General features: G+C 34.2%; 2 protein-coding genes, 1 long non-coding RNA gene and 1 other non-coding gene across 5 annotated transcripts; 3 read left to right on the top strand and 1 right to left on the bottom strand.

Moving 5' to 3' along the window:
- The first annotated feature begins 1,484 nt into the window (after positions 1-1,484).
- On the top strand, positions 1,485-4,707 carry LOC108220762 (HVA22-like protein a). Its single transcript, XM_017394618.2, has 5 exons — positions 1,485-1,716; positions 2,120-2,146; positions 2,390-2,512; positions 3,605-3,848; positions 4,357-4,707. Exons 1-5 carry the CDS (start codon positions 1,655-1,657, stop codon positions 4,426-4,428), a joined length of 528 nt encoding a protein of 175 aa, XP_017250107.1. The 5' UTR covers positions 1,485-1,654; the 3' UTR covers positions 4,429-4,707.
- A 596-nt stretch (positions 4,708-5,303) lies between these two features.
- LOC108222624 (uncharacterized) lies at positions 5,304-8,854 on the top strand. 2 transcript variants are annotated; one of them, XR_001807018.2, is made up of 3 exons: positions 5,304-5,527; positions 7,972-8,088; positions 8,488-8,854. It is a non-coding gene; the product is annotated as an uncharacterized LOC108222624 (long non-coding RNA). The 2 variants fall into 2 exon arrangements; XR_010292536.1 differs by having other exon boundaries at positions 7,972-8,854.
- Positions 8,855-9,004: 150 nt separating this feature from the next.
- On the top strand, positions 9,005-9,095 carry TRNAY-GUA (transfer RNA tyrosine (anticodon GUA)). Its single transcript is given in 2 exon segments — positions 9,005-9,041; positions 9,060-9,095. It is a non-coding gene; the product is annotated as a tRNA-Tyr (tRNA).
- Positions 9,096-12,568: 3,473 nt separating this feature from the next.
- On the bottom strand, positions 12,569-23,383 carry LOC108223428 (ABC transporter A family member 7). Its single transcript, XM_064093549.1, has 19 exons — positions 23,252-23,383; positions 23,061-23,170; positions 22,089-22,463; positions 21,899-21,975; positions 21,656-21,803; positions 20,938-21,057; positions 20,733-20,857; positions 19,854-20,012; positions 19,095-19,257; positions 18,891-19,016; positions 18,720-18,803; positions 18,110-18,477; positions 16,224-16,424; positions 15,616-15,725; positions 15,419-15,503; positions 14,911-15,039; positions 14,575-14,680; positions 14,308-14,396; positions 12,569-13,002 (listed from the first exon to the last, which is right to left on the bottom strand). The coding sequence occupies exons 2-19, from the start codon at positions 23,131-23,133 to the stop codon at positions 12,703-12,705; spliced, it is 2,838 nt and encodes a 945-aa protein (XP_063949619.1). The 5' UTR covers positions 23,134-23,170; positions 23,252-23,383; the 3' UTR covers positions 12,569-12,702.
- Between the last annotated feature and the right edge of the window lie 139 nt (positions 23,384-23,522).

The raw sequence follows: 23,522 nt of genomic DNA, 5'->3' as shown, positions 1-23,522 counted from the left end.
TTGCAGTATATGTTGATGATTTAAACATCATTGGAACCCCAAATGAACTTCATGAGACGATTGGATATTTGAAAAGAGAGTTTGAAATGAAAGACTTGGGTAAAACAAAACTCTGTCTTGGTTTTCAAGTTGAACATTTATCTAAAGGAATCTTTGTCCACCAGTCTTCATATATTGAAAAGATTCTGAAACGGTTTATTATGGATAAGGCATATCCTGTGAGTACACCTATAGTTGTACGATCCTTAGAAAAGAATAAGGATCCATTTCGCCCAAGAGAAAAGGGAGAAGAACTTCTTGGTCCTGAAGTACCATATCTTAGTGCCATTGGTGCACTAATGTATCTTGCCAATTGTACACGTCCCGATATTGCATTTATTGTTAACCTTTTGGCAAGACATAGTTCTGCTCCAACTCGAAGACATTGGACTGGCGTGAAACAAATATTTAGATATCTTCGAGGAACAATGGATATGGGTTTGTTTTATTCTAAAGACTCAAAAATTGAATTAGTTGGTTATGCAGATGCTGGATATCGGTCTGATCCCCACAAAGGTAGATCTCAAACAGGTTATGTATTCACATATGGTGATACCGCAATATCTTGGAGGTCTACAAAGCAGACTCTTGCAGCAACTTCTTCGAATCATGCTGAATTATTGGCACTACATGAAACTAGCCGGGAATGCGTGTGGCTAAGGTCTTTGGTCCATCATATTCGAGAATCATGTGGTCTTTCAGTTAATAAAGGAACTCCTACTATTCTTTACGAAGATAATGAAGCATGTATCACTCAGACCAGGGAAGGCTACATTAAAGGAGATCGAACAAAGCACATTGATCCGAAATTCTTCTTCACTCACGAACTTCAGCAGAGGGGAGATATTAATGTTTGTCAAATTCGCTCATGTGAAAATCCAGCAGATTTGTTTACAAAAGCACTTCCAACATCTTCTTTCGAGAAGTTAGTACACAAGATTGGAATGCGCAAACTTCGGGACATCTTGTAGTTATGTTAAAATGAGGGGGAGACATTATTTTAAACTATGTAGAACACATGTACTCTTTTTCCTTCACTAGGGTTTTTCCCACCGGGTTTTTCCTAGTAAGGTTTTAATGAGGCATGATGTTAGTACAAGTCATCCAAGGGGGAGTGTTATGTAATTAGTTTATTTAGGTGACCTTTGGCTTGTGGATGACTTTGTCCTTTAACTTACTCCCATTAATAGGAGACTCTTGACCCTCCATTATACTTGTAACCTATATCTCATGGCCTATATAAAGGCATTTTGTATTGCTTGAAATCATATGAAAATCCTCACCATTCTCTTAGTCATTTTGTTCTTCTACTTGCTCTCTTTATAGTATATATTATATAACAGGGTTTTGTTTTTTCTTTTTTTACCATTTTCTAAACAGTACCGCGTTTAAATTGGACAGGTGTCCCCCACTTAAACATAAAAATCAACATAAGTGTAACAAATTTTGTCCTATCTGATCTCTCTTGACAAGAACCAAAACCCCATGTCCAGAGTCTACTCATCTCTATCTCTTCTGTAATTACTCAGACAATCTATTACAGTTCTTCACTCACTTTACAACCTTAAAACAACTTATCTTAATTCATACACATTCTCTTGCTTGATTTGTACAAATGGGATCTGGTGCTGGAACCTTCCTCAAAGTTATTTTCAAGAACTTTGATGTTCTTGCTGGGTAGTTTTCTCACCTGTCTTCTTCAGTTATATTTTTGGTTAAATTTAATACTCCCTCTGTACCATTCAATTTTATATTAATCTTTCGCACGGTTCGATACATATTTTAAGACTTTTATAAAATATAGTTGTACAATTTTTTTCTTAAAATTTTATTATGTTTTGCAGAATTATATTTTGTTAGAGCATTAAAATTCATGACCCCGTCCCCGACGTATTCTATTGGCCGGGACGGAGGGAGGGAGTAATAGTTTTTAAATCATGAATCCCGATCATCATTAATATAATAGTAATTTATTAATTTAAACTAATGTAATTATCATTTATCATGATGTGTGTGTATTGTATCAGAACTGATCACATTTATGTATGTTTGAATTGATGTTTGATTTGGTGTTGTGCAGGCCTGTGGTCAGTCTTGCTTATCCACTGTAAGTGGGCTCCTTGTTTTTGTCTCTCAATCTTCTTCACTGCCTCTCACTTTCAATTAATAAGTGTTGAAATCTTTTATAATAATATCTTACTGATAGGTTATATGAGACCTGTAAATGTGTAAAGTTGGAATATTTAAATGAATTGATGATTAACAATTTATGCATAATTTCGCGATTATTTATCTGAGTTGATGATCAAATTTTATATGCGGTTGTGTCACTTCTCCATATTATTGATAGGTATGCATCGATCAGGGCAATTGAGACAAAGTCTACTGTCGACGACCAGCAATGGCTTACCTATTGGATTTTATATTCCATGATTACTCTGTTTGAGCTTACCTTCGCCAAACTCATTGAGTGGTAAAGTTTCCTAGACATCAAGTACTTGTGCTGTAAAATGATATAGGAGTCGTTTTTACCATCTTAATTGCTAAATTGACTTCTCTAGGCCGTCTGGGATGCTGTTTATATCTCATCTCACTCGTATGGTTGCAACTTACTCTTGACTTTTGCTCTAGTCTGTGAGAGAGCAGTACATGTTCATTAAACTATGCCACATGCCAATGTGTGAATATATATGTGGATGATTTAACTTCATTCTTATTAAATGGATTTTATTCATGTCAATATGAAGAGAGAGTATCACTCATTGCTTATTTCGTATTTTAAAGTGTAAGGTAAATTTGGAATTTTGTGTGGATTATGGAAAATCATCGTTTTACAGTGCTGAACTTATACTAGGATAACTGAAGCAACTACATGACTATCTTTTACAGTACTCGAAAGTTTTTGCATTGAGAATAGTGAATGTTATGAAGTATGAAAAAACTTGGCCACAGTTAAATTTTGCGAATTTATAAACAATGTAACACAAATTTCAGTATATAGTCAAAAAAAGAAGTCTATTCATCTCATCCGGTCACTGTTGATTTTGATTTTCTGGTAGCTGATGAAAAGTGTTTTGTGAATGAATTGTGTAGCCTTGGTCAAGAAGCATTAAGTGCTGTCCAATACAGAGATAACTTGTCTTAACCCAGACAGTGTTTCACCCTAATTATTTTAGGTGAATAATGCAAATGGTAAAGGGCTAAAGGGGCATTTGTTTGGTGCTACAGTGTTCCCCCTCAGTAATTGTGCTTGTTCCGCTTCCATAGAAATTGGCCAATTCGGCAAGCATTAGAAACTGCTCTATTCCTCAATCAATGCACGGACACAAGAAGCATGTGCATAAATCATAGACATAACCTCTTTATTGATTTTAACTATTGTTTTATTATGTATTTGGACTATTTACATTTTACACAAGGTAGTTAGATACTTATTCAAATATTTTATAGTATTAAAAGAACTATGAGATGCAGGTAGCATCTTAGCAACTTGTTTTCTTTGTGTCTTAAATGGTTGCCATCTTACTTATTGACTCATTACTTAATTATAACTTATACATGGCAGGATACCTATTTGGTCTTATGCTAAGTTGATTGTGACATGTTGGTTGGTCATACCATACTTCAGTGGTGCTGCATATGTGTATGAGCAATATGTTAGGCCTTTCTATCAGAACCGTCAGTCTGTTAATATCTGGTATGTCCCGAGTAAGAAAGATGTTTTCAGTAAGCCGGATGATATTCTAACAGCCGCAGAGAAATACATAAAAGAAAATGGACCAGAAGATTTTAAGAATATCATTCACCAGGTAATGCATAGGTTACTGTTACCCGTAAATTTTCCTGATAATTGTCTTCGTTCTTTCTCTTTATGGCTATATACTATATATACACACTCGGGGAAGAGGGGGCCTATCAGGAAGGTGGATAGATATTTTGAGAATATTGGTACTTACGAGATATTGTCGAAGGAAGTTGGAATTGGACTGTAGGTGAAATTTAGCCCCATTTTTGATTTTGTTCCGGAAGCAATAAAACTTCCTCTAGTACTAATATTAAGAATGGCGACCAAGGTATGGGGGATTATTAATTAATGGGAGGTAAGAGCTACCGCTGCATTTTTTTTTTTACTGACTATTGGAATGGGAGTCTGTAACTAGTTTATAGCCTTCATGTTTTCAGTATAGAAATACTTCGATTTTGGTATCCAAGGAATTTGCTAAAGCTCAGTTCACAGCTGATCTGATGTCAGCAACTTATTGGTAGATTAGCTTCACTTCATAGAATGACATGTTTTTATGTCTTCTTCATGTCCAGAGTGCTGGCGATAGGGCATCAAGTTCCTCGAGTAGCAATTACATCTTCACAGGCGAGGATTACAGATATTGAGATACTGATTACCTGGCAGGATGTTGCATAATGGAGGGGAACATTTACTATAAAATGACAATGTGACCACAACTTGACAACATGTCAGTAGTGCTTACACTATAAAATGATCACTGTTCTTGTAGTCTAGCCACCAACTTGGTCCTCTGAGGATTTTTAGATTGCTAATTCTGTAACTCTTTTATCTATTAAATACTCTAGTGGTTTTGTCAACTAAATGTATTGTATATACTGCGTTTTCCTGGTTGTTTTCCAAGACATTGTCTACCATTGTTGCAACTCAACTGCTGCAATATTTGATTTCGTTTTATCCAGCTGGATCATCTTTTCTTTTCTTGCCAAAGCACCATCGGACACATCCTCCTCCCAAACTTCTTTTATTCTGTGGTGTCTGTCTTTCCTGCTATGTATATTCCTCCTTGTCATTGATGTCCTTTTTGGCTACACCTGTATTTAGAACATCAGCCTTCTTAGAAAGCATTCATTTACATAACTAGAGGGTAAACATGTAAGAATGTTTTATGAGTTGTGTGAGTTGTGCAATTAGACCATGTCCATCCAACGCCCAACACTGTTTTGGTGTACTTTTTACACTGTTTTGATGTGAAAAATATAGCACTCACAAAAACTACTCCAATACACTTACACTATATATTACACTTAAAAAAATCATTTATTTATTATCAGATATATCCTTTCTAAATTTTTCAAAATTTTATTTTGTTGTGATATAATATGATAAAGATGAACACAGAAGGAGCATTTTTATTTGGTTAACAAACACAAAATTATGCTTGATTTTTTGAAAAACTCTAAAATGATATAAAATTTACGCCAAATAAACATTTTACACTAAATTTGGTGTCACACTGTTCATTTGGATAATTTTTCATCATTTTAGAATTGGGTCGGAGCAATGCTTACATATCCAAGATCACGTTATTTTAGAATTTTAGTGATGGGTTGGAGATTCTCTCAAGAATGTATTACAATCACGCCCAAGCAAAGGGTAGAATTTCATTGGAGGGACTAATGAAGTTGCTAGATCGAGTGTAAAACCTACATGCATGCATAAGCAAATAAACAAAAACAGAGACAGGTATCATCTCTAGTTCCTTCTCCCTCTAAATCTATGCATATTCTTATTGATTGGCTTATGTGTTAAACCAAATTGTTTTCTTGTATAAAATTTTATGATTATTGGTTCCGCACTGTATCGAATCTTGTTGTGATTATGTAGAAGTTATTTCCCAGTTGTTGCTTGTTGCATCTTAATCCATGACTATGTTTGGCATGATGATTTAGAATCTCCCCATCTTGGTTAATGACTAATTTTCTGATAGTTGTTGAAATCGATCACAGTTTAAGAGTCCGGTTCTTCTTGAATTTCTGCGAAATATATAGAAACTACGGGGTCTTATGATATTTGATGATTTGTCGATGAGACTGGATCACTTTAATTCCCATTCAGTTAGCTTGAAATTTAATCAGGTCTTCACTTCAATGAAAAGAGAGGAAGATACGGGAACTGTCTAGAGATTTTTCAATGATCATTCGTATTAAAATGATGCTCTTTATATAGAGATCCTCAGTTTGATAATTAACCTGTTACTAGTTCATTATTGATATCAAAAAGCATTACAGTTTTGCAAAGCTCCAGTATTTCTTGGCTGCCATGATCTTTCTTTTTGGTCCTCCGGCATCTTTATTTTCTTTCGGATTTTGTCTTCCAGCCTTTTCCACCTATACGTTCTGCTTCGTAAACTTAATAAAAAATTCTTGTAAGTGTACGTTTATTCACTGCACCCTCAAAACAGTAAATATATATAGAATCCTAAATTCAAAATTCGACATCTCTATTCTGTAATGTACAAGATAGTATTTAAGAAGATATCATGCGTTTCTCATCATGTCGCAGTACTGAGCTTGAACTCCGAGGTTTCAAAAGGGAGCAAATGTTCTCATAATTTTGTTTATTATTAACAGAAGGTATCTGTATTTGGTTATAAAACATACATTATTATATGAAAGTAAAGCAAAAAAAATTTAAATAGATTATATATTGAGTTAAAGGAAAAGTAAAATACTTGCCTTCTGAAGAAGCAGTTGAGGGGCACCACAGAGGTCCTGGCCACTCTTTTCCAGTTGCACCAATGCGGGTGAAGCTGATCCAGTCAGTTTTTGTTGCTTCAAGACATGAAGTGCCCCCCTGCTGTAGATGGTCTTAGGCGATGGAGACATTGATGACAGAAATACTCCTACACTTGTTAAATACTTAAATCTCTCAAAGAGAAACATGTTAAGAGTGTGGCATTCGAATCCTATATCACAGCTGTCATTTGTTATCATAAGCAGGCAGTGTTGCTGATTGTCACATGTGCTCTAGTTGCCTTGGACCCTTTAATTTCCATATGTAAGCGTCAGAACTGCTACAATAGCGGATTAGTTTCTGCAAAGCTTGTAGCAGTAGCAAATCATTAAAAGCTTCTTTGGCACAAGAAATGAACAAATTTTACAGAGTTTGTGAAGTTTGCTTAGCCAAATTAAGTAAGGGCATGGAATGCAGACTCTACTCCCAGCTAAAGTTACATGTCCAAAGCCAGCACTGGAGAGCCCAAGGCGCCAGATACCTCAGCTAATAAATCTAAAAGTGTGCTTTCTAGAGCTCTTTGAATTCATTCAAACGATTAAGCAACTGACAATGCAAAAAGAGCGCAAAAGAGAATTTAAGGAGTGGACAAGTAAACTTGTAAGAAACTCACTGCTGAGATTTGGTCTTTCATATCACTTTCTGTGCCCGCATGATTATTAGTTTCCTGGAGTTGGTAGTAAACCTGCCTAAATGCGACAGTACCCAGCTCATTCAGTTTTCCTGCTAAGTTAATAATACCGTAACAATTTTGATTACAAAATCTATCTTCAATTCTTTATTAATTACTATTTACTATGAATCACTTAAGGCCGCCATTCTTGTTACTATTGTTTCAATGGTATAGTTCTGCTCCAACAGTAATTTTTGTGATAGAACTCTCAAATTATTTCTGTAGCTTGATGATGACTAAGATTCTAACCATTTTCGACTGTTCATTTAGTTAGCATCTCAGCCTATTGAATTAGATTTTTATGATGTCTGTTCTTTTAAAGTAATTCTACTGATTTGAAAGAACTTCGATACCTGTAATGGAGAATATATAACTTCCTGCAAAGCTAATTGTGCTTTCAAATGATCGATGACCAAATTTTGGGGAATTTGTTAACATAATAAGCAGCATTTACACTTGATTGAATTTAAAACAGGGAAAAAGCATTCACTGATGCTTCTGTTTCTGTTGAACTCTCTTAAGACTGAAGAACTTCTGCTTTATACTTTATTATTATTATTATTATTTTATTCTTTTATCCTGGAATGGAAGGAAGGAGAATTTTGATTATTTCGAAAACTAAAATTATGTAGATGATATGGTGTGACAAATTGTGCTTCATTGTCTGGCAGTTGAATAAAAGCTATGATGTTGCTGATGTCTGTTAGTGTGCAAATGGCAGGTGCTGTTAGTGATAAAATCGTCATACCTTCCAACATCTATCTCAAGAGAATAGACAAACTAGATGCATATGAAGACTTTGCCACAAATAGTATTTGACTTGGTTATCAGAGTACAGGTGATAAAATTGGTCAGAATATCAGATACATGCACACACAACTATATTTTACTATTCATACTCAATGAATCAATGATCCCTGACAGCAACAGACAGGCATAATTTCTGCTATATCTTTATTTCTCCGAAGATTCCTTTAAAATGTCCATAGAAATATGAGGATAGATGTCATGTTCATCAGTTATAAACATGGCAACTTGGCAAACTAATGAAGCGTGCACAATTACTTTTCTGCTTATTCATTCAAATCAGTTCCTTATTTAGCGATTTGTATGAAGTGGGTGCATCAGTACTTAAATAAGCATGATGTATCAAATTTACTAAAATTGTAATAGCACTCTATACAAGATTTGTTGCATCTGCTGCTAGCGTAATTAGGCTGCCACTGTCACACTGCAGAACTTGCTTAAAGATTATAATGATGGTATATTTTTACCGAATGAAGCATGGCAACTTGGTACCGACTAACTTGAATGGGAGTGAGCTACTTTGATACCTCAGTTCTTTTTGCTTTGGAGAAATTAATACGGTTCAAGGCACACTTATATGACAGGGATGAGGCATGGCAATTTGGTACCGACTAACTTGAATGTGAGTGAGCTACTTTGATACCGCAGTTCCTTTTGCTTTGGAGAAATTAATTTAGTGCAAGGCACACTTATATGACAGGGGAATGTATGAAGGCAAACTAATGACATTCATAGTAATTCATTATTCAGTGACAATAACAGTAGCTTTTTTTTGGTTGTGAACTTGTGCTAATTCATTCATATGTGTCTGCTTTTGATGTGTCTGAGTCTTGAGCTCAGTAGGTTTTTTTATGGCTGTGCAGTGTGCTTATTTATTCATTTGTTTTTGCTTTGATGTGTCTGAGTCTTGAGATAATTCACGTTGAAAACCAACAATCAAACATCATCCGACCTTAGCTCAGTTGGTAGAGCGGAGGACTGTAGTGGTTAACACCGAAAGCCATCCTTAGGTCGCTGGTTCGAATCCGGCAGGTCGGATAGTTTTGTTTTTGCCATTCTTAAACTTTTGCATTTCCTCTCCCTCGTTAGTACTGTACTGTATTCAACTCCCGTATCTAATGTAATATCTCACACATTTTTTTACTTATTTTATTACTATTCATTTAATATTTGAATATATGTTTAAATTAAATTTAGTGTATAGATATTATAAAAAAGAAATTCCTTATAAATTCGTTTTAACGGTTGCCTGTGCTAAGATAGGATATTTGTCATCAACATGGTTATGTATTGGCTGGCAAAAAAAAAATGACTATGTATTCGCTGGCAAAAAAAAAGCGTGGCTATGTATTGCCTTATTTTAGGACGTTATCTTAGAAATGCAGTTATATTTTTTTATACAGGTGTTTAAAGTATAAATTATTAATTAGAAATCATTAATATATATATGAATAAACAATTATTAATTTTTTATACAAGTGTTTAAAGTATAAATTATTAATTAGAAATCATTAATAAATATTAATAAACAATTATTAATACATATTATAAATAAAAATTTGAAGATTACATAAATAAGATCTAGCTCTAATAATTAATCTCTAAGAAAATTTCATTTTATTTATTTCTACTACTCGACACGTATATTAAGACTCTTATAAAATATAGTTCTATAATTTATTTTTAAAATTTTTTAATTTGTATAAAACTATATATGTTATATGTTATATTTTTATACAAACTATATTTTATAGAAGTTTTAAAATCCGTGTTGCGCCCCTGTTCTCAAATATATACTATTAGTTAGGACGGAGTATTACTTATAACAAAAAAATTTATTACAAATAAATAGTGTCTAGATGAAGACGTACGGAAAGGAATATTGATGCACTTTATGAAACTCAAAATTTTCGTTACCTTAAAGACTAAATTAGAAGGATATGGTTAAACTTTACACCGATTAGCATAATTCTGACTGAATTGTAAGATAACAAAAAGATTGCCACCATTTGACTCCGCTTTTCAATAAAAATTTATTGACGGTCGTTAGGGACGTTAAAGATCAATCGTTAACTTAATTAAAAAACAAAAACTCAGCGAGGTATTTCCGCGATAACACACATTTTATAAGCTAGAGCGAGGAAAAGGCGCATTCTAAAGAACTCAGATCGAGGACAAAGAAGGGAAGAAATTGGAGACGGGTTGTATGTATTATGTCGAAAGTATGTACTGTGTCGAAGTTATGTGCAGGATTGGGGACAAAGCCCACAATCGTCGAAAGTGGAGACCACGATTGGAGATGGGAAAAAAGAAGGGGTGAATCGAATTGTTATTGCTTGTTGATACTTGTTGACCGTTATTACTCATCCTTTCTCTTTTAACCATTTCAGAAAGGTTAAAGGATGAGTCGCTTGACGATGATCGTGATTAAGGCTAAAGTTAGGCGGGGAGCATGAGAGATTAAAAGCTGTTATAATCAAGTAAAGTAAAGTATCCAGAGGACAAGTGAATTATTCAGCAAGATTAATAAGGTTTATTCTAGGTAGTATTGTGTAATTAAGATTGATTTGTACACTAGAGTTGTAAATGGATTAACAGTGGTTCTTCTAACCGAAGATGAACTGATTTTGTAAAAGATGTTGTCTATTAATAATATGGTTGATTCTAATTTCAATATTATAACCTGTATGCGATCCTATTTTTGACGGGATAAACTATTCTCTTTTAAATCTTTTATTAAAGCTTTCAAGTTTTAAAAAATTCTTTGATTTTTATTATCTTTTCAGAAATATAGGTTTTCGAAAGTGTTTTAAAAAAGTTTTTGTATGGTGACGTCACATCCAGATCCTTAGATTCGAGGGACGTCACATAAGGGTCGACCACCAAGTTTAATTGTTAGGCGCTGATGTTTGGATGAAGGAAACATGCGGCTATGCCGTGGGATTAAACGGAAAAAAAAAAAAAAAAGAAGGAGAGTTGTGCAGAAGAAGAGATATCCCTTCACTTTATGGTTTTTAATTAACGATTAAAAACTAAAATCTCTAACGACAACTAACGAATCGAAAAGCGGAGTCAAATGTTGACCACCTTTTTGTTATATTTAAAATTTAATCACATTTTTGCAAATCGATTTTTGCAAATCGGTGTAAAATTTAGCCATAATCATGTACTTTACTCTTACTTTAAATTATAACTCACTCCAAATTATTAAAAATAATAATATCCATTTGCTTATATACTTAATTTATTTCAAAAGTTTATAAAAGTATATATTCTTATTCATTATGACTTTCTTTCATCATCTTAATTCTATTTCATTCATTCTATTTTATTAATTTTGAAATAAAATAAAAACAAATATATTCTTTTTTTTCTTTTCAAGATTTAGCTCTTTCTTTTATTTTATATTCATTCATTTCATTTTATTATTTTCAATCAATAATAATTATATATATATCTTATTCCAATATAAATCAATAAAATAAAAATTAAACAGGACAGATGTAAACATATGGAGGATTCTATAATATACATATGGTGCATGATTTTGTATTTCAGCAATTAGCTGTTAACGAGCTTCAGAGCTTGTGTGTGTATTTACACCTCCGTTTTACTCCCTCCGTCCCTCCCATTTCTTTACACTTTCTTTTTTGAGATATCCCATCCAATTCTTTACATTTCAAAACTTACCAAAAATAGTCAATGGGTCCCACCACTTCTCCACTTTTCTTTCCTTTTCACACTACTTTTTACTCCACTATCTTCTTTTTATACATTAAAAATCAATAGGTCCCACCACTTTACCCACTTTTCTTCCTCTTTTCCGTTACTTTATACATATTTCTTAACATCCGTGCCCAACCCATTTGATAAGAAATGGGAAGGACGGAGGGAGTATATGATTTAGTCCAAGTTAAAATTTTCTAAATTAAATAAATTATACTCCGTCTGTCCAAGTCAATACTTTACGTTTGGTTTGAGCATGAAGGTTAAGAAATATGTATAAAGTAGCATGAAAAGGGAGAAAAAGTTGGGAAGTGGTGGGACCCATCAACTATTTTTGGTAAGTTTTGGAATGTAAAAAATTAGATGGGACATCCTGAAAAGAATACCGTAAAAAATCTGGTGGGACGGATGGTGTGTGTGTATATATTATTATATATATATTACACGATAAAAAATGTAACACAGAGATTGTATCATAACATATACATGTAATATTTAAGATATATTTTTATAATTTTAAATTGTAAGAACATAATTTATGATTTTCAATCAAAAATTAGTCAATTTAACGTCTATAAACAATAATTTTAACTGACTAACAAGGTCTAGACAATTACCCTTCTTGTTTCGGGTGAACATATATATGGAAATTTCGAAAACCCTCGAGTTCAATCAAGTTAAAACATTAAAAAAAAATATAAAAGACGCGGTTGATGTAATTATTGCTGCCGCTTTTTGTATAAGATTAATAAAACATGCAGATAATCCAAATTAACTAAACGAGATTCTAGCAAGAAATATTCTAAAAGTACCATTTATGCTCATTCTCCTGAATATATTACCTGAGGTATGTATTTGTACATATGTACCAAGGAACAGAATGAATGTTTAAGATGAGTTCAACATGATCATCAGACTATCATGATAGAACATTAAACGCTTGTGCACCCCTAGCGACCTTGATAAACACATCCTCCAGAGTTGTGTCTGCCAAACCCCAAGCATGAACCGTGAACTTGCTCTTTGCCTTCTCCACCGCTTGAAAGACATCTGCAATTCGTACGTCTTGTTTTGGTATCTCAAACTTCTGTGTACCAGATATATGGTATATCCTGTTAGCACTAGGGGAGAGGTGCTTCACCAAGTTCTCGACTTCCACCTCGTGATTTGAGGATGTTGTCATTGTGAAGACATACGAGCCTCCATATCTAGCCTTTAACTGTTATTAAGCATATTGACGTTATTTGTGAATCATAATCATCTGCTCAAACACAGTTTCAATAGACCAAGTAATCAACCTAATAGCTAAAATGACTGTGGTGTGATGTATTTGTGTTCATTAAAATTCTAATACTATACTAATCTATACTATATATATTAACTACCAAATTATATATTTGATAATTTTTGTTTGTTAATTGTATTGATTGCAATAAAATCAACATGCAATAATATCAAGACTTAAAGTCACTTAACTTATTGATAAATTTTACTTATATATACTTTTATATATAACAGTGTGTATAGATTCAATTGACCTCTATGACTACACTAGTTTATAATAAACTAGTGTAATAAACTGTTTATTATCTTTACAATAACTCAAAACATTACAAATTAACTATATATCATATCTATATATAAATTATAATATTTTATATATTTGTTACCCATCTATATTTATATATTTACATCCCACATTGATTTATTAGAAATTATTGCACCAATTTATACTTTTTATGGATAATTAAAACATCTATTCACTCAAACACATGTATATACTATTTAACATTTATTAATTTAATAAAATTAGATTACTCACATAGAAATTCAACTCAATCCGTATTTGGCATGGGTTATTTGCTAGCATAGAAAATAAATGGTTATATATACAGGGGAGAGAGTTTTTTGAATTTTATTAATAAGCTGACAAGAACGAATAGGGTTTTCGAGTTATCGGATGGATTGAAACTACAGTCTTTATTATGGATCCATGAGAAAGAGAGAGAGGTCCATCAGATGGATTGAAACTGAAGACTTTAATATGGATCCGTTAAAGAGAGAGGGAGAATGGGTTAGAGGGGGAGGGGTAGCGGTCGGAAATAAAACTCAATATAATTGTTTACCCGCAATAGTTAATCAACTGAACATGTAATTAAAAAAGTTGATTCATAGATATGTAAATGACTGACATATTCTAACTTCTAAATTCTAGAACAAATTTCACCCTCTTAGTGCTTTAAAGGTGGTAAATGGCAATACAACAAATTAAGTTTTTCTTGCGTAGCTTGTGCTCCTATTAGCCCTTCAGTGAAGAAGAGAACACTAAGTCTGTCAAGGAAGCAATATGGTGATTGTATGTCGTCCCAAGAGTAAAGGTGAAGGTGCTTATACATTATGTAGTAAAGGTGTAAGGCTAGTGATGGTTAAATTATACTACATAATACCTTGAGAGAGAAAAAAACAGAGAGAAAGGAGGACAGACATTAACACCCATACATTGATGCATTAAATTGAGATTTACCTCCTTGGGATTTCCTATACACTGCAAGCTTCCATCGACAAAAATTCCTAATCTGTCACAAAGATGCTCCGCCTCCTCCATTGAATGTGCTGTCAAGTGGATAGTTATCAGGCATTGTAAAGCAACATATGATTAATGTTAATATTATATATGTAAAAAATACAGTGTACATTCTGAAAGGCCGTAGATCAACATATTCCTTACAGTATGACAACTTAAAGGAAATTAAAGGTTGAGATACAAAATGTGTCAATGAAGAAAAAGTACTGGTGAGAATGATAGCCCGGTTTTGCTTTGCACGCTTGACTACGTTCCATAAATTATTTCTCGAAGCTGGATCTAATCCAGTGCTTGGTTCATCCATATAAACAACCTTGCGAGAAATTCAAACAATCATTAACTTACAACAGCAATTAGATGTCGATAAATACAAAAACTATAAATAAAATTAAGAGGCTGTTCTATTAAATCCGAGTGGGGGGCAGAAGGTTCAGTTGACTACTAGCAGTAGAATCAGATGTACCAGGAGGGGATCATATGTGAGCACATGCATACTTATCCAAACCATTAATGGACATTAGAAGCAAGACAATATGGACATACTTTGGGATCCCCAATCAGCGAAATGGCAACACTAAGCCTCCTCTTCATTCCTCCACTGTACTTCCCTGCCTGCTTGTCAGCAACTCCTCCGTTAAAAAGGTTAACACTTTTAAGAGATTCTTCTACAGCCTGAAATAACACAGGTTGTTAAAAAAGTCTTCTTAGTAAGCATATACAAACAGAACACTGCTCTCGCTGCTACTTCATATGCACCCTCCAAAGTAGAAAGAGAAAGTCAGAGTCGGGAAGTAGATCCATAGCTTCAGATAAGTAATCCAATTTTGGTCGTGATACACTATGAAAAACATACTGAAGCATGTTCAAGTCATATATATTACCTGAGACTCTCTAACACTTCAACAAGATAGTAAATATTACACCTAGACCAATGCTAAATAATGAAGGTGGTGCTCTACTTACAACTACATGTTCATTCATAAGAATTGTGATTGTCCCTGCACAGATACAAGAAAATGGAAGAATTTGAAAGAAAAGACAACTATATTACCTGTGATAGGGCAGACCCTTTAAGGTTCTTAAGCCTTCCGTAAAAGAGTAGGTGCTCACGTCCTGTTAGGGTATTCCAAAGCAGGCTGTGTAATTATGAGATACGATACCGATCATTAAAGGGCTGATCAATACTTAAACGGAATCAATATAGAATATGTAAAATGCCAACATGATATCCAATACATCCATGCTTACTCGTGTTGAGGGCACACTCCCATGTTGGAATAGATTTCATCCATATTGGTTCGAATATCGAGGCCATCAATGTATGCTGTGCCAGAGGTTGGATTTATGAGCCCAATCATCTGTAACGAAATTTATACACACTATTTAGCCATGAGAGCAAACTTGACAAACTGAAGTTTTTCGAACAGAGTCACGGATTCATACAGCGACTTAATATTCCACAGCCAATACTCCAACTGACTTGGATAAAAGTAATTAAAGGATATGAATGCATACCATGAAATTAAAATACATCTATTTCTTTTAGCAAAAAATTGAAAAAATACATCTATTCCTGCATTTGGACACATCAGCCTCACATTTGATTGCACCTTTTTATTTCGGCCCCTACAGCATTGCTCAAATTTATTTCCATATGATAGCCATCCATTTCTAAACTTCACGGATATTAATTTTAAGAATATCCAATTCAGATAATACAGACAAAACATACCAGCATAACATGATTAAAACCTACACCATTTCAACTTTTAAAATTAGGACGTTTCAATAAGACTGAAGATGAAAACGGTTTTTTTCTTTTGTCTTTCCTACTGAAGAAATTGTTTTGTACTAACCATATTAATGAAAGAGGTTTTTCCAGCACCGTTAGGGCCAAGCATGCCAAAGCATTCCCCTTGCGGCAATGCAAGTGACAAACCCCTCACTGCAAATTTCTCAGGGTTTCCGTCTCTTCCTGGATAAACTTTCTGGAGGTCATCACAGACAATGGAATGGCTTGTACTTTGTTCGAGTAGTAGCTGTTGAACCCTCGCTTTCTGATAGGAAAATGAAGAGGACAAAGGTTTTCGAGATATTAGACATAGTTTCACACTAGAAGGACAGTACATGAAATTAATGTTGACATAAAGAAACATTTATGATATAAAGCCTCTGCAGGTGTCATAAATACTGTTTTATGCAAAACTGGGAACATCGACCGTACAGTATTAGTAGAGATAGTAAAATAATCCGATCCAACGGATAACCGATCCTAAGCCCGAAATTTTGGATTTACCGAACGCTATTTTTTGGATTTGGATTTAATTTTCAGAACCGAAATTTTTTGGATTTAGACTTCGATATCAGGTATACCGATCCGAAACCTGATCTGAAATCTAATCCGAATCCGAAATCCAAAAGAAAAACCGAATATATATATGATATTTTATTTACTACATATTATTATATATAGTACAATATATATAAGTTTAATAATATATTATATATTATACATTATAATAGATTGCAATTTATACATTATTTAATATTCATAAAATATTTTTTAGTTAATAATTAAATCCGAGATATGTCATATTGAATACATTATATTATATTTTATAATACATTATAAGTTTATCAACTGAAAATCGATTTCCACTTAACCGAAAAAATAAGTTAGACAATGATAAACATTCAATGCACGGGTAATTCCTTCTTTAAAATAATTATTAGTTGATGTATTTTAAGTATTAATGATGTATTATAATCCTGCATATCAGGGAATGTTAGTGTATTTGAAGATTAATTGATAAGGATCAATAAATTCAAATTTAGGTTTCGATTTCGAATTTCGGGTTCCGGATTTCGGATATCGGATTTCGGATTTTGGGTATATCCACATCCAACCTACAAAAAAATTCGGATTTCGGATATACCCGAATCCGATTCTAAATCCCTCAGATCGGGTTCGACTTTTCATTTTCATGTATTTTTCGGGTTCAGGTATGGATAAAAAATTTGGGTCGGATTTGGATATTGCCATATCCGATCCGATGGCCATCCCCAAGTATTAGCTATAATTTCTAAGCTAAGATAGAAAAATGCATTTTCTGGATCATACTAGGATGTCAACTCTCATTTCTATACATATATCATGCATCCTGAAGAGCAGGAACATCGAAAGGGAATCTAGTGGAACTTTCTACAAGAGTGAATAATAAACTAGTCTGTAATGTTCTAACTTCAGAAACTGTAGCCCCGTAAGGTCTATCTTGTGAAAATTGCACCTATTTCTGTCCTTTTTTGCGCCGAGGGGAAAGGCGGAAGAAAGAAAATTTGAAAATAACTTCTAATATTGTAGCTTAGTTAATAACCCCATGCTCCTAGTCCTCGCACAAAATGAGGTTGCTAGTGTAGGACAACTCTTAGCTAGAATCATTTCCAATTCCCCAGCGTCAAATCTTAATAAATGGAAATACGAGGACTAGATGGAAAAGGTCCTACCTGTTTCTATTCCCTTCCTCATTCTCTGTGTTAATCAGGTGATTATTCTATATCTCCCTTCTAAACCCCAAGTTAGTATCACTTCTCCCCATATGGACAGAAATTATAGGAGGTGTGGCATACGGTAATATTTTACCATAGTGATCACTATTTCCAATATTTAACCAGTAACTAGTAGTACCTCTACCAAAAAGTCCAGAACACAGTACTCCATATCTACAAGCATTAAGATAAATACCTCTTGGACAACATCTTGCTTCTCTGTCTGGACCGCAACTTGAGATCTCTGTCTTTGCAGACTAAATTTCCTAGATGAAGTTGAAAGTTTCTTTTGTAGTTTCTGAAAGAAATATAAAGGACCTTTTCCTACACCACTTCCTGATGCGACAACTTGATCTATATAATATGCAACACAAAGGACCACCAACCATTCTACAAACATAATTATTAAAATTTCCTTCATCCCATTAGCACCATCACTCAAATCTTTCCATTGCATGCCATCTATCCCCAAATAAGATCCGTTGAATGCATACTGTGAGAACTCATACAAACCACGATATAAGGAAAAGCCAGGATATATCTCCATCACTATAATCCATCCTCCTACAAAGTTTAATAAGTCAACATTAATAGAAACTATAATCAACAAAGAGCATCACAGTATAGGAGATAGACAGAAAGTATATGGTCAAAAAGATAAACTTCTATCTTGGACATATAAATTATGGTACCATGAAAAACTTACAGTCTAGAATGTTCATGTGATTATGTAAAATCCCCTTTCTAAAGAAAGGACTCTAAGATATCAGTATACATGAGAGACGTTACTGAGCTATAATACTTACTTGGGAATGATTTATCTTCTACAAAGGACTGGAAAAGAAAGCCTCCCAAGAGTCCAGTACCAAAGACCATGATGTACCCGATAACTGTGACAACCAAAAAAAATTATCAAGAATTATTTGCGTTAAATTTTCTATTCAGGACAGGACATTATCAACTACATGAAATTTAACCTGTAGCAGTCTTCAGATTGGAAAATAATGCTGCTACTAGAAAAGCCAGTGAAATTTGCAAGTTTACATAGATCATATAAAAGACAAACTGAATGCTGTAGTCGTTAAGGGTGAAGAACTTCAATCCTACAAGAAACATGCATTAGATATCTGAAATAGGATTTAAAGAATGGAAACAAAGTGGGGGAGTGAATATTTCATTACCTACAAGTGAGCCAAATAGAACAAAAGCAAACATATAGACTGAAGAAATGACAAGAAAGTAAGCATAAGTAATCATCCAATATGGACCATCACCAAGCCCATGCATCTTCATCATAATTCTCAAATTCTGTTCTTTCTCATAAACCAGTGATGATAAAACCACCTGTAACAATTAGAATGCGACATTACTAAGTATTCCTAAGCAGATTAAAAGCATCAAAAGCATTAGCTGGTATAAGCTGTTTTCCTGTTTATCAAAAAGGAGCAAACTAACTCTTGGTGATCTAAGAATTCTGTGAAAGATATTATTTGTATTATCAGCATCTTGTGTAAAAGTGACAACTGTTACCCAAGTTATTATCCGGTTTAGTGAAATAAATGTGCATAGTTTTCTTGAAGTAGATCGCAGGTGAAGTCACTTGCAATATTTAACCCTGAATATCTACCAAGATAGATTGTGGTTTACGTATCAAGCAGTCACTTGACGTTTCTAAACTTGGAGGTTCAATCAAAGTGCAGTATGATGATAAGCAAAAGTTCAAAAACAATCTGATATTCATATATAACACAAGTGCAAACACTTTTTTGCCCTTATTCTAAATAGATAACCATAAATAAATAATAGAAGAGACGGTAAACAGGTTTCTGCACAGCAGGAAGAGAAACTTTAAATTTCAAACTATTTAAGCCTCCACAAAAACATGATTATTTCAAATGCTTTAGTTCAATCAACGCATCATTAAACTTAAGTTCACGTACAGGAAATAGTTGTAGAATAACCCATGTAAAAAAGAGGGGTCCGAGCAGAGAAGAGAAATCCAATCTAAGTGAAGTTTCGGGCTTGGGCATTTCTTTGACAAAATCAAATAGCATATTTGTTGCTGGCCCCAGCAAAAACTGGAGGTATGCACTTGACACCTGCAGATAAATGTAGTGTGAGATCTCATTTTTTGTAGTCGGTGTAGGAAGCATTTGCAGTTTCATGTCGTCAAAAATAAAATCTTTTGATTAGCAGCTAACAAAATTAATGAATTCAAGTGTATAATTTGGAAAACGATTTTTTGCATACCTACCTAGATGGTAAAAAGTATAAGGAATGTGAACGGTAAATGAAAGCAAGCTAGTAGATGGAAGCTATTTGTTTATATATTGGATGAGATGCATCAAGTAGGATCTAATAAAACTGGAGTGAAAACTTATAGCATCAATGAATATAATAAATGATACGGGGTCATATACTCATGTTTATGTGCTTATAACGCTTAAAGTTCATGTTAAGATGCTGTATTTTCAAATGTCAAGCACAGAAATTAAATTGAGATGAGCAGAACTTCAGGTCAGCACATCAGACAATGACAAGCTCTCGTACTGATTCTTGTCACTTATATACGTACACATGACATGATTCATGATGATATTTACCTATTACAATGAATCATTAGTATCTCCTAAAGTTTTACCAATTAATATCTTATATTTTACATATTACTAAAAAAGGACTGCTAGCGTCAAAAAATCAAAAATCAATCTTTCTTCAGGTACTATATAGTCATATAACATGAAAAAAGTCAAAAAACTATTTAATGCTTGCTTAAGCTTTGGAAGTAAAAACACAAATGTCAAAGGATATGTATATACCAAATTTACTGAGCGGGGGACCCTCATTAGTGCAATAGGACCATTGCCAGAGTCATTCTTTTTGGTGGAGTTATACCATATACTTGCATTGAAATTACCTTCATCTGAGTTCAAGAGATCATACCCTGGGAGGAAAACAATATATAGGTCGAGACACTCACAGAAGACATAATGTTGATGTACACATGCATGGAAGGATGCAAACCTGCTAATATCTCATTAATTTTCCTCTCAGAATTTCCTTTTCTGTAACCCTTGTATAGCTCGTCATTAATATCGGAAGAACTATTGCGCCAAAATTGTAAACCTTGAACACAGCTAGCATCTAAACAAAATAGCGAGACGTTTCAAATTTTTTTGCAGATATGACTACACAAGGTGAGAAAATATCCATATTAAGCATAGTTAGTTTGTGTGTGTGTGTGTGGAAGTGGGGGTGGGGGGCGACTATATATGAAGTATACTGGTTGCTCGATTGGAGATGAGTAATACTGGTTGTCTCCGTTCCTCTGTTATTCCTCTTATTAAATGAATAATACGAAACACAGATAAGTCATAAAGTTCCCATCAATAATATAACAGCTAAATATTTAGCAAAAAGAAATAACAGCTTAAAAAAAATAGTATATTTAATTGAAATCATTAAGTTTTCAGGATCACTTCTCATGGAACATTACTTCATGAATGATAGGAAAAATAATAAGAAGAATTTGCCATTAAGGCCCCATATGTTCAGTCATGGTCTCATGGAACCACTAGATAAACTTTAAAGTCCTATTATGCCCATGTATGCATTACAGAGTACGGACTACATAATAAAAATATTAGTATCTATTTCTGTCTCCCGCTTGACAATGCAATGCAATTCAGCCTCAAGTTCACTAAATACAAAAACAATAGAAGTCATGGCTTTAGTTTAATACCTTGTTGAACTCCAATTGATGTCGCTCCAGGTAAAGGTAATGGAAACGTGGAGTTAGTAGTGCACTTAGACAGAAGATAATACACCGGCAAATTTGAGAAAAAAGCCGGTTCAAGAAAATTGGTGAGTTCAGTCTCTGACTCTGACCCCTAGTCATACACAAAGAAAACAATTATCTATATTGCTCTAATTTAAGCAAAATCCAGTATACAACAACAGGCATGTCAAAAAAGGGATAACGTACCAACACAATATTGGCTAAACTATCAATGTTGCCTGCATTCTGATTAAGTGTATTCTGGAACATATTTTTACCCACACCTATCACCGTTTATATCAAGCATTATGAAGGATATAAGAAGTAAAGATTAGCAGTGTAACATCATGGTAGAAAATTTACTCTACTAAAATGCTGAATATGACACGTTTTATACCTTGTCCAAGAGATGAGTTCTTTCCAGTAATAAGGATAGTGGCAGGACAGGCTCCAGTAACTTTGCACGACTCACTAGGCAGGTCTCCATGTGAAAAATCAGTTCTCACTGCACGATACTCGGGAGCTGGCACATGTAACAAAGGAGGCCATTCTGGTGGGCTAGGAATGGGGCAAGTAAAACTTTGATCTATAGACGAATATTGAAGCCCACATACTTCTTCGCACTGTCCATCCCCATCAGTATCAATACAAGTGCAGCCACATTTGTTCGAGGCTTTGTCCAGTTCACTGTTAATTACACTTTGGAGCAGAACAAGTAGCAAGCAGAGAACAAAAGGAAAGAAAATGAGTCTAACATTCGTCCCCATGTTCCGTTTCTGCAACAAATGAACGAAGACAATCCATAATCACTATCATCATACTGATTCATTTTTCTTTGTTCATTCCCCTTCATTTTTCCAATATATCTTAGTAGCAAATTCAAATTGTGGTAAAAACAAAACCATTAGTTTAAAGCAATAAACTCCGAATAATATCCATCTTTAATATTGCCAATCTTCATTTGCCTTTAAAATATAGTTAACTGGTTCCCTAACCCCGACTTTTCAAAATGCCTTTCACAATTTTGTTGCGAAATTTTAGCAGTTTACAATCAGCCACAGGAAATACCAAATTATCATCAATCAGATCCTTAGTCCATAATTTCCAGAAACTATATACTCATATGAGCCAATAATATGCATAATTACTTGATTGCAAAAAACACCTAAATGAAACACACACACAAATACATTGATTTAAGTTCATGTAACATTTAATTTAAGAATTATAGAGAGGGAGAGGTTGGACGGGGAGGGAGGGAGGGAGAGAGAGAGAGGGAGAGGGAGAGGGAGAAGGAGAGGGAGGGAGGGAGAGGGAGAGGGAGGAGAGAGGGAGAGAGGGAGAGAGAGAGAGAGAGAGAGAGAGAGAGGTGCCTGGAACGTTAAATTCTTCCGGAGCAAAGCATTGGCCTGAGTCCAGTAGCCAGAAGCTCCTACCGCCATTGATTATCACTTGAAAATGTATCTTGCTAATTCAACACTATAAAACGGCAGCAAATAGTTTAAACAGGAGATAATAAGAATTTGACAATTTGTGTGTGTGTGTGTAGTATACACATACACAGGAATTTTGATCTTCTGCTGGTTCACGCGTAGTCCTACGACTAGTATGGGAGTATTTTATTAACCTGGATCTTCCAATGGGCCCCCACCTGTTTTCTTTTTTAATTACTACACGCAACCGTTTCAGTTTTGACTACTGCCTCCAATGCTAAACCGTTATGAGGGGAAGCTTTTTGAGCTCAGACCCAGCTAAAGTTCAGATATCAAGCTTCAGCTTGATCAGGTTTGTAGCCTGGATTAAGAACTCGAGCGAGTCGGGTAGAGTCGAG

Source organism: Daucus carota, chromosome 5 (genome assembly GCF_001625215.2).
Source record: "Daucus carota subsp. sativus chromosome 5, DH1 v3.0, whole genome shotgun sequence".
Lineage (NCBI taxonomy): Eukaryota > Viridiplantae > Streptophyta > Magnoliopsida > Apiales > Apiaceae > Daucus > Daucus carota.
The sequence above is the reverse complement of the archived record's forward strand: the minus strand, read 5'-3'. Positions and strand labels throughout refer to the sequence as shown.

Excerpts from the sequence above, each read along its gene's own strand:
- LOC108220762 (XM_017394618.2), top strand. The coding sequence starts at position 1,655 with ATGGGATCTGGTGCTGGAACCTTCCTCAAAGTTATTTTCAAGAACTTT. Across the intron at positions 2,513-3,604 it reads TTCGCCAAACTCATTGAGTG|GATACCTATTTGGTCTTATG; the intron begins GTAAAGTTTCCT and ends TATACATGGCAG. Across the intron at positions 3,849-4,356 it reads TTAAGAATATCATTCACCAG|AGTGCTGGCGATAGGGCATC; the intron begins GTAATGCATAGG and ends CTTCATGTCCAG.
- LOC108223428 (XM_064093549.1), bottom strand. The coding sequence starts at position 23,133 with ATGGCGGTAGGAGCTTCTGGCTACTGGACTCAGGCCAATGCTTTGCTC. Across the intron at positions 21,804-21,898 it reads GTTTAGCCAATATTGTGTTG|GGGTCAGAGTCAGAGACTGA; the intron begins GTACGTTATCCC and ends GTGTATGACTAG. Across the intron at positions 20,858-20,937 it reads AATTAATGAGATATTAGCAG|GGTATGATCTCTTGAACTCA; the intron begins GTTTGCATCCTT and ends TTTTCCTCCCAG.